The 10000-nt window shown below is 34.5% G+C and overlaps 1 protein-coding gene across 10 annotated transcripts in view; it reads left to right on the top strand.

Annotated features, from left to right (window-relative positions):
* LOC124957755 (MAP7 domain-containing protein 2-like) overlaps positions 1–10000 on the top strand; it is a 97319-nt gene that overhangs the window by 29038 nt on the left and 58281 nt on the right. For 2 of the 10 annotated variants that reach the window (XM_047515036.1, XM_047515031.1), the window contains exon 1: positions 7371–7630. The exons of 7 other annotated variants lie outside the window; for them this stretch is intronic. In XM_047515036.1, coding sequence (XP_047370992.1) covers positions 7462–7630 — 169 coding nt within the window. In that variant the 5' untranslated portion in view covers positions 7371–7461. Of the gene's footprint in view, positions 1–7367; positions 7631–10000 lie in introns of those variants that run through there. One more of the 10 variants, XM_047515029.1, reaches the window with a different exon arrangement.

Raw genomic sequence — 10000 nt, 5'->3', positions numbered from 1 at the left:
TATTTATTTATTTATTTATTTATTTATTTATTTTTTTTTTTTTGTGGGAAATTCTTATACGATATTATTTCAAGGTAAAAAAGAAAAATTTGGTCCTTCGATCACGTTCGATTTAATATTCGTGTCATTGCGAAACGGAGTATCGGTCTTACGCATACGTTTCATACGAGACGAGACCAGACTGACACGCGAGCTGCGTGTAAGGGAGTAATGCAGAAGGAATGTGGATAATGGCAGTCAATAGGAATCGAATGTCGAACGTACTGCCTACGCAACGGGATTTGACCTCTCTCTCTCTCTCTCTCTCTCTCTATATATATATATATATATATATATATATATATATATAAAATAGATAACGTTTGTCCCATATCCATAAATTTACGATTTCGTCAAATTTCAATAGCTGTGTGTGGTGTCGTCGGTCCTTGTTATGCTATTCTCAATATAATCAAAATAAGCATCATAGAAATCGCAAAAGTTTGTTGTCAGATAGAAAAATAAGATCGTTCGTTAATTTCAAAATTGAAAAGAAAATGTAGAATTTTAAGATCCATAAATTCTGGAAATGAAATAAACGTATGAAGAGGTAAAAAAGTAAATAATATTCGTTTAAGAAGAAAATATAAAAGAGTCATTATTTTTGTTTTATTTCGTTTTGATTAAAGGATATGACTCCTTCTTTACATCTATTGTATATTTCTTTTTTTTTATAACTAGATCGTCAGACTTACACAAATAGACTTTGAAAGTGTCGCTGTTTATAGGAGAATTGTGTGCGATGTTCGTTATGTAAGAGATACTAACATAAGATCGTGTAGATCTATGTATATGTATGCGTCGGTATCTTGCTTTCGTTCATTATTATGCCATTCGCATTGTATACACAGCTCCGAGCTCTAACTGTGTATTCGCAAGAAAAAAGGACTCGGTTGATAGTCTAATACGTTTCTTCGATGTTTCATTCTTGGAGATTAAGTGAGCAACTATTTTCTATTCGATTACGTAAAGCAGGATCGATATATTCCGATAAGCGTGTAATATAGCATTTATCTCTCTCTCTCTCTCTCTCTCTCTCTCTCTCTCTCTCTCTCTCTCTCTCTTTTATTCTGTTTTTTTTTTCTTTCTTTCTCTCTCTCTCTCTCTTTTTTTCTTTTTTTTTTCTTTTTTTTCTTTTTTTTTTCCATCTACCTTTCACACTTCCGTAACCTCCATAGCTCATCTTCACTTAATTCTCTCCTTCGTTTATCTTTATTCTTTTTTATTTCTTTTTCTTTTCACACTGGACTTGAGAGGGAGGAAGAGGGAGGGAGGGAGGGAGAGAGAGAGAGAGAGAGAGAGAAAGAGTTGAATTTATCTTTATACTTCTTGGTAGTTCCATTCATTCATTCATTCATTCATTCATTCATTCATTCATACATATATACTCATATAGACAGAAAGAAAATGATGTCACAAAATTCGTCCTCGTAATATTTGATTCTCGCAGAAGATATTAAAACAACTTTTCCTTTCGAGTTTCTATCTAAGCAAGATACTTTCATTTTAAAATATTATTAAAAACATTTCCGATGTTTTTCTTTCTCTTTTTTTTTTCTTTTCTTTCCCTCTTTTTTTTTTTTATTCTTTTTTAATTTTTTTTTAATTTTTTTTTTGAATTTCTAAAAACAACGTGGATTAAAATAATCTGTAATTTAAATTTCAATTGATATTAACGCGGCGTATACGTCGGATAGGTATCGATGACTTGCGAAAAAAAAAAAAAGTTGAGATAAAACAGAAAAGTTTATATTTTCTTTCGAGTTTTAAGATTTTTCTGTTTTATTCTCGATTAAAAAAAAAAAAAAAAAAAAAAAAAAAAAAAAAAAAAAAAAAAAGAAAAAAGAACAAATTTCCTTCTTTCTTCTCGATCGATTGGACGAACGATCGTCACTCTCTTTGATCGCATGTGTTGCTTCCTGTTGATTTAAATTAACATATTCGATGGTTCATAGTAAACGATTACATTGTAAATTTGTCGAAATTCTTACGTTCATTGAATCGATCGATTATGTTAGAAAATAATCGAGCAAAAAATAATTTGCCAATGAGTTTGAAAAATTTGTTTCATAGATCCGGTTAAGAGATAATAAAAAAAATATTATCGATAACATGTATTAGCCGTATTACGAAAAAATTTATGTGAAATTATAGTAAACGTGCGAATACATCTATATCGGCTACCTGATCTGAGAACTTTATAGAAATTTATTTGGTTTCTTATAAATTGCGTTCGTTATCGACGATGAATATCGCTTTTTCTTTTTTCTTTTCTTCTTTTTTTTTTTTTTTTTTTGTTATACGTAAATAGACAGGACATGTCCTTAAATTAGACTACCTTCCCATAATTGCCAATTTTCCTCGAATCAAGCTAAATCGAAAGAAATTGGCTCTGACGTGAGTTAATGTTAAATCACGAAGAGAGGAAGAGGGAGAACGAGAGAGAGAGAGAGATAGAGAGAGAGAGAGAGAGTGAGAGAGAGAGAGAGAGAGAAAAAGAAAGGAAGAGAAAGAGAAACAGGTATATCTACTCATCCATCCATCCATCCATCCATCTATCCATCCAACCAACCAACCAACCATCCAATCGTTTCATCATAGCAACGTGATAGTCGTGATAGAAAGAGAAGAAAGAAACAAGTAAGAACGAAAAGAAGGTGCACGTGAGTTCGAGTTAATGTTTTGCATGGCGTACCCGATGGCATTGCAAGGTCGTTGAGAGTCTTCTAGCTCGGCAAGCCGCAAAAGAGACTCCTCGGTTATTGGAAAATACCAACCGAAGAAACGACTTTACTGTCCGTGTAAATCGCATCTTTTCTGCACTACCCGTCCCAAGGAATGATGTCAGTCCGAGACAAATCTATTGCGTAATCGACACGGACAAGCTGCTTACCCGATCTTACACCATCTTCAATTTTATCGAAATGCAAATAAGTTTACGTATTGCGGAAATAAATAAATCGTTTTATCGTTTACATTTTCAGCGACGAAGTTAGACATCTGCAAATTCATAAATTTCTCTCTCTCTCTCTCTCTCTCTATATATATATATATATAGAGGAAGAGAGGGAGAGAGAGAGAGAGTGAGAATGAGAGTGAGAGAAAGAAATATATGTTTTTTTTATTTTTATTTTGTTTTTAAATATTTTAATATATCCTGGATTAATTTATAATATCAGTGTAAGAACGAGAGAGAGAGAGAGAGAGAGAGAGAGAGAGAGAGAGAGAGAGAGAACAATGGTTCCTAAGGTGTAAATATTAGGTATATAGGAATTTTTTTCATAAATCTTTATTTCATTTTCACATTTTATTCTTATGAATTTATTACTTATTCCTTACTTTTTATTAGTAAGAATTTTAAACTCATTCCACATGTATGAATATGCCAAGTGAGTCATTTATACCTGGAAACTTTATTATCTTGATTACTTTATTGATTGTATTGAGAATAGAAACGAATTTTTAAGAAAGAGCTTTAAGTTTTCTTCCTTTTTCTTTTATTCGTTTATTTTTCCTCTTTGAAGGGTCAACAAGAATGAAAAGAAATTACCTGTTGGGCTCAAATTTTGGACAATACATTTTTTCTCGAAAGAAAAATTTGTTACTAACAAATATTTCAGGAAAATTGTTATTAATGCTTCGAGAGGAGTAAATTTTAAAATAAAATGTCCAAAGGGCAAAGCAAAGTTAGTTTGAGCTTGACGGCTTACCTATCCTAATCGAGGGATTAACGCGCAGACCCAAGGCAATATTTCTTCGAAGTTATTCGGTAGCTAACAGTAAATTTACCTTTTTCCTTTCGATTCCCGAGGCGAGGGATATTAAGGTAAATCAGAATAGCTACTTACACCGACTGGAACGATCTTCACAGATGATTTACGATGTTCACGGATGATTTGCGATATTCACGAACGAACGAGCCAACGGAGATGAGCTCGGGCTTGCCGAGGAAACATCGGTTGACGTTGATAACGGTTTGCCATTTTTCCTAAATGTAAAATTTTATTAACAATTCTTTAAAATGACAATTATTTAATCACTCGTTACAGTAAATTTTTCCCTTTTGGAGAAAGTAGTAATATCCCTTAGGGATACTATTAGTCGGATCGAGAAACCCATGGTCACGAAATTGCCATTTTAGAAAATCGTATTGTACTACTACTAATACCAGAAATAATAATATCTATGATTTTAAATTTGATGTTTAGGTATGACGTTTGAAATTTAGGTAAACGTTTAAGTAATTTTAAGGGTTTGTCTGGTCATTGTGAAGAAATATCGTTTCATTGTAATAAAGTCTTTACTTATACAATTTCGTTGAAGAATCTAAGAATGGTCTTGTTACCTGAAAATCAATACTTAGAGATAATTCACTTAAAGAAAAGCCATTTGCAGAAATGCATATGCTACCTGTAGATAAATGTATGCGCTACCTGTAGAAAAGCTTAAATGTACCTTTGGATAACAATAAAATTAACTTTAGTCGAGTCCTCGAATCAACGTTTAATCCATCGGATAAACAAAATGGTAATGCACGTAAAAGTAAAAAGACTTAAGCCCTAGCTTAAATATATTTTACGAAAGGAGAAACTCTTAATAAAATTTCATTATCGACGTTCACAAACATCGTTGCAATTAAAAAGAAATCAAATTGAAATCTCTCGTTCGATTTGGATCTCGTAATAATGTCTCTCAGGCTCGTTTTTCCACGGTTTCTCTATCAGCCAATTCTCGTTCATACGAAGAAACGAATTAATGTTACCTTTTATGGCGGTTTTCGTGATCGAAAGAAAGAGTAGGCGCGCGTGCACCGACTCGGCAGGTGAAGCCGGCGTCAAACCATATTCAGCCATCTTCGGTAACGATGATGGGGGAGGAGGACGTGGAAAAGAAAAAGGAGGAGGAGAAGGTAACGATCAGCTGACTTTTAGTTGGCTGCTTATCGTTCGACATTGAAAGCGATTGCAAGAAACGTTGACGCTTATAGTCGTTCGAAACGAACGCATTATAATTTATCACTCTTCTTTCGCGTTATAATGCGTCACTGTTCAAGATAAGAATTCTAGAAGACCAAAACTGCTGCTGTCAAATATGAACCTTGTTCCGTGATCGAGTTAAAGAATATAGATATACTTATCATCGTTATTTTAAACAATTCTACTTCAAAGTGCATTCAATTTTATCGTTCGTATTTACTTTTCGAACAATTTGGATATACGAAGTTCCGATAATTTATCGAAAGTGAAGAATTTCGAAATATAATTTTCTAAAAATATATAATCAGAATATATATATATATATATTGTGTTCTTTTTTCTTCTCTAGTCATGTTTAGCTAGATGATATAGAAGATATATCTTTTAATTATGGATAATATTATCCATCGCCTTTGTTGATTTTTTGAGATAATCGCGAAGTAAGAAATACATACGTAATATATATATATATATATATATATATATATATATATATATATATGTAAGATATATGTCAAGTATAGGATCAAACTTATACTACGTATTACTGAGGTCAAATAGATGAAAAAAGTTCATATAAACTTAAATCCAAAAATGTTTTATTGATAAGATATATACTTTTAGAGATAGTTTCCAATTTATTTCCATTCGTCGAATTAGTGATCACCAAACTGTTTCTTTCTTCCTTTTTTTTTTTTTTTTTTCTTTTTTTTTCTCTGGGCTTCTATTTACGGGCTCACGCAAAAGAGTACGTGAAATACTATAGAAATACTATAGAAACGGAAGATCAATTTTGGGAATGTATTCAATATGCATTTACTATTATTTCCAATACAGTTGAAATATTCGAAAGGATTCTGCAATCATTAATTTGACGAATGAAAGTCTCTGAATTATTACAGAGGGATTTTCAAATATTTCTTATAGCTGCCACAATAAATCATAAATATATATCTTTAAAAACATATATTTTTTTCAATAAAGGATTTTCGGACAAAAGTTTATATGAACTTTTTTTTCATCTATTTGGTCTCAGTAATACATAGTATAAATTTTGTTCCATGCTTTTTGGATACCCTGCGTGTGTGTGTGTATATGTGTATATATATATATATATATATATATATATATATTTATATAGAAATGGATGCGTTTAAGGATATAAGGTAAAGATCGCGTACAAGGTTTGTTCGATATTATCGATAAAAAGTCAAGGAATTTATAGAAAAGCAAAATAACAAAGTCCACGAGTCGGTCGTGGTCTCTTCGAGTTAAAACAGGTGAGAGCCATCAAGAGTTGTCTTCGTTCGTCTTCGTCGTCGTCGTCGTCGTCATCGTCGTCTTCGTCTCAGAAGTATTTGTCCCCCACTCCTCTATCTATGGCAATGAGCGACGACGGTCGAGAGTGCGAAAAGAGAGGAAAAGAAAAAGGAAGAGGGGATGGGGGAAGAGACATTAAGGAGAGGGGTCGAGTTCTTCTCTCTACTTCGAAGTCAGTCAGCATAGTAAGTGTGCATAGCTCGATAGTCAGTCAGTCGAGTGCCGTTCTCGTGACCGACACAATAACAACAACAACAACAACAACAACAAGTAGTAGTAGCGACCAACAAGTAACAACAACGTCGTGTTGGTGAAAGTTAGCCGTCTCGTTCTCTCTTAATTTGCTCCCTTTCGATTATTATCGATAATCGTTTGGGAAAGCGAAAGCAAAGATAGATGAGAACGTTTGTAGTTTGGTTATCGTCATCATTATTTCAGTTAGTGTTAATATAATATAAATGCAAATGATCATCGACCTTCGAAACGGCCGCGGTACGATAGAATCTCGACTTCATCGGACTTGAGAATTTTATTGAGTCGAGCGTGTCGAACGAGTAGAGTGAGTGAGCTGCATTGGCCTGCCTGCCTGCCTGCTTGCCTGTGGATATTCGATACGCGGCTGATATCGAATGATCCTTTCGAGGAGCGACCGATTCTCGTAATTCTAGAATCTCTCTCTCTCTCTCTCTCTCTCTCTCTCTCTCTCTCTCTCTCTCTCTCAGTCGATCGTGTTCAACGAGATCTTTTCGAACGAAACGACGAAGAAACAACGGTGGGCCCTGGTATCGCCGCTGTCTGTGCCGATAATACGAACGAAACACGATTTTTCAGTCGTATCGGACGAGGAACGAGGTTTTCAACAAGTTTTTCCTTACAAACCACCACTACCATCACCACCACTCCCTCCCCCCCCCCTTCTTCCGCGTCTTCCCACCTCTTCGTTTTCCTTGACGGTTCTTTGTATTATAGTGTGAAAATCTAAACGTGCTGTGATTTCTTTTTCTTCTTTTTTTTTTTTTTTTTTTTTTTTTGTTTTTCGTACTATGAGTTTATATATTCAGTGAAATTCGACGAGTTTATTTTTCAATAATATTATTATACGCACAAGTGTAAGGATAAAAGTGACATGGGCGGTGGTGTCAGAATGAACAGAGAAATTCCTAGCAGTACCCTAGCGACTTTGAGAGGTATTCTGGTCAGTTCCTTGTCTAGGGAAAACCTTGGTCCAAACGATTTTTCCTCGGTACATGAAAACATCAGGATACGATCACCGAGGAAGGTTCACTTTCGTGAAGGTAAATCAGTTTTTATTATATTGTTGATCATTTGTCTTCAATAAATTTATTTTTTAATAACGATGACAATTATTTTCCATGGAATTTTTTTTTTTTTTTTCGAATACTATCAAATATTTGTAACGTGGCCATTATAAATATATATATATATATATATATAATGGGTCATTTGCTCGAGCTCATATCAAATCGTCTTATTGAAAAGAAGCATATGATGGAAATGTCAAAAGTTTTCTTTTAAATCCTTCTATGTATTATATTATACGTAAACAAACATATGTCATTTATTCTATGAGCAATAAAACCGTTTGCTTGTCACGTGGGTAAGAATGCATCGAACACGCCAAATTTAATGGCCCTTGAAAGACGAATAAAATATCACGTCGAGAAAGCAAAGATACGTCTTCCTTCTCTTTCTCCTCCTCTCTCTCTCTCTCTCTTGTGGCAATCTAAGTGCCTTTTTCTCTCTTTCTCTCTTTCGCCCTCCACTATTCCTCCCACGATTCTAACGTTGGTAAACTCGAGCACATGAACAGGAGGCAAACGCTCGAGAGTATTGACATTTGGATCGAAAGTTTCGAGACGACGTAGACCGAGTAACGATGGAGAGAAAGAGAAAGAGAGAGAGAGAGAGAGAGAGAGAGAGAGAGAGAGAGAGAGAGAGAGAGAGAGAGAGAGAGAGAGAGAGAGAGAGAGAGAGGCACTTAGATTGCCACGTCGCGTCGTAATTAAACCATCGACGCGCTTCGACGATTTTCTTCCTGAACTATGAACGAGATAATGCGATGGCTAAGTCTCCTTAGATCTCGTCGAAACGCTCGAGCTTTTCAACTCGACGGACTTCGAGAAAGAGAGAGAAAGAGGGAGTGGGGGGGAGAGAGAAGGAGAGAGAAAACTGATTGGCCGGTCGATCTTTTCTTTCGATTCAAGGGATCCCTTTTTTTTTTTTTGTATGTGTGTAAGGGAGATGAGGATTCCACATCTTGAATTTTTTCTTTCCTTTTTTTTTTTTCTTTTCTTTTTTCCTCTCTTTCTTTCCTTTCTCTCTCTCTCTCTCTCTCTTTTTTGTTCTCCTGTTTTTTCTTCTTCTTTTTTTCATTTTTCAAATTCCTCTTTTTCTTCCATTCCAATAATGTGTAGCGGTGTAGCAAATTGTAAAGTTCGATGAGAATTTCAAGGAAAAATTGAAATTTAAAAACAAACGATGCGAGCTACCATCCATTCGTTGAGATTATAACCTCGCCTCTGAGATTGTCTCTCTCTCTCTCTCTCTCTCTCTCTCTCTCTCTCTCTCTCTCTCTCTCTCTCTCTATTTCTTTATGTGTATATGTGTGAGATATATCCTGAAGGATCAAACCTTCCAGGCTAATCTATGTTACATATTGACGGGTCATCCCTCGTACTCGTTCACCATTGGCGGCTCTCCTCTCGTTTTCCAGTATCAAAGGATCGATACGATGATTGATTCTAAGTATTAATCGTGGAATGGGTGGATTAGGAATAAACGGGTGATATAAATTAATCCATAGAATCATGACATGTTCTTGTTTTGTTATGGATGATAGATCAATAATCAAAATTATATTATCTGTTTCTAGACGTCACTTCTATACATATAATTATATTACACTTGTGTATAAGCATGTTACAGTGATATTTGGACATTCTCGAAATTTGATAATTTCATTTGAATTTGTAAATACGTGGGATTAAGAAAATTTATCGTTAAAAACAATGAATAATGTTCATCGATATCCTATGGAAATGAGATTTTAGAGAAAAGATATTTGATAAAAATATTTCTTTTCTTCTTCTTTTTTTTCTTTTTTTTTTTTTTTTTTTTTGGTTTTCGCTTTTCTTCTTTGTTACTGATCTACTTCATATTATTCACTTTTGAAATGTCCTGGTATATGCATCTGCGCCACGATCGTTTGTCAAAGCGTCCGTACTCGAAAATAATTGAAATACTCGTAGACGAAATGATTCGATGTAACGAGATCGTTACGATCGATCGATCTTCGTGTTAAATCAGTCGAGTGCTACAGCGAGTTTAGACAAACTCGTGCGAGCCAAGCGTTGTTTTGCGGATAGGCAAGTTTGATCGTGGGTGTCGAAGGAAAATTAAAAAAAAAAAAAAAAAAAAAAAAGAAAATAGACAAAACAAAACAAAAATATCCTTGATAACCCCTATTGACGCGTTCGTTTTATTCCGAATAGCCATCGAGGGGTAGATCAGCCTCGAGCGAGTGTACACGGAAATTGGAAATCGGAAATGGAAAGTTTTGCTACGGCTTCCGGAGTAGAATTGCGAGAGGAACGGAGAAGGACACTATTCGTGTCAGTGTTTCTCAATCCATCTATCTCCTATAA

This window comes from Vespa velutina, chromosome 2 (genome assembly GCF_912470025.1).
Source record: "Vespa velutina chromosome 2, iVesVel2.1, whole genome shotgun sequence".
In the NCBI taxonomy this organism is placed as follows: Eukaryota; Metazoa; Arthropoda; class Insecta; order Hymenoptera; family Vespidae; genus Vespa; species Vespa velutina.
This window is presented reverse-complemented; position numbering and strand designations above follow the sequence as displayed.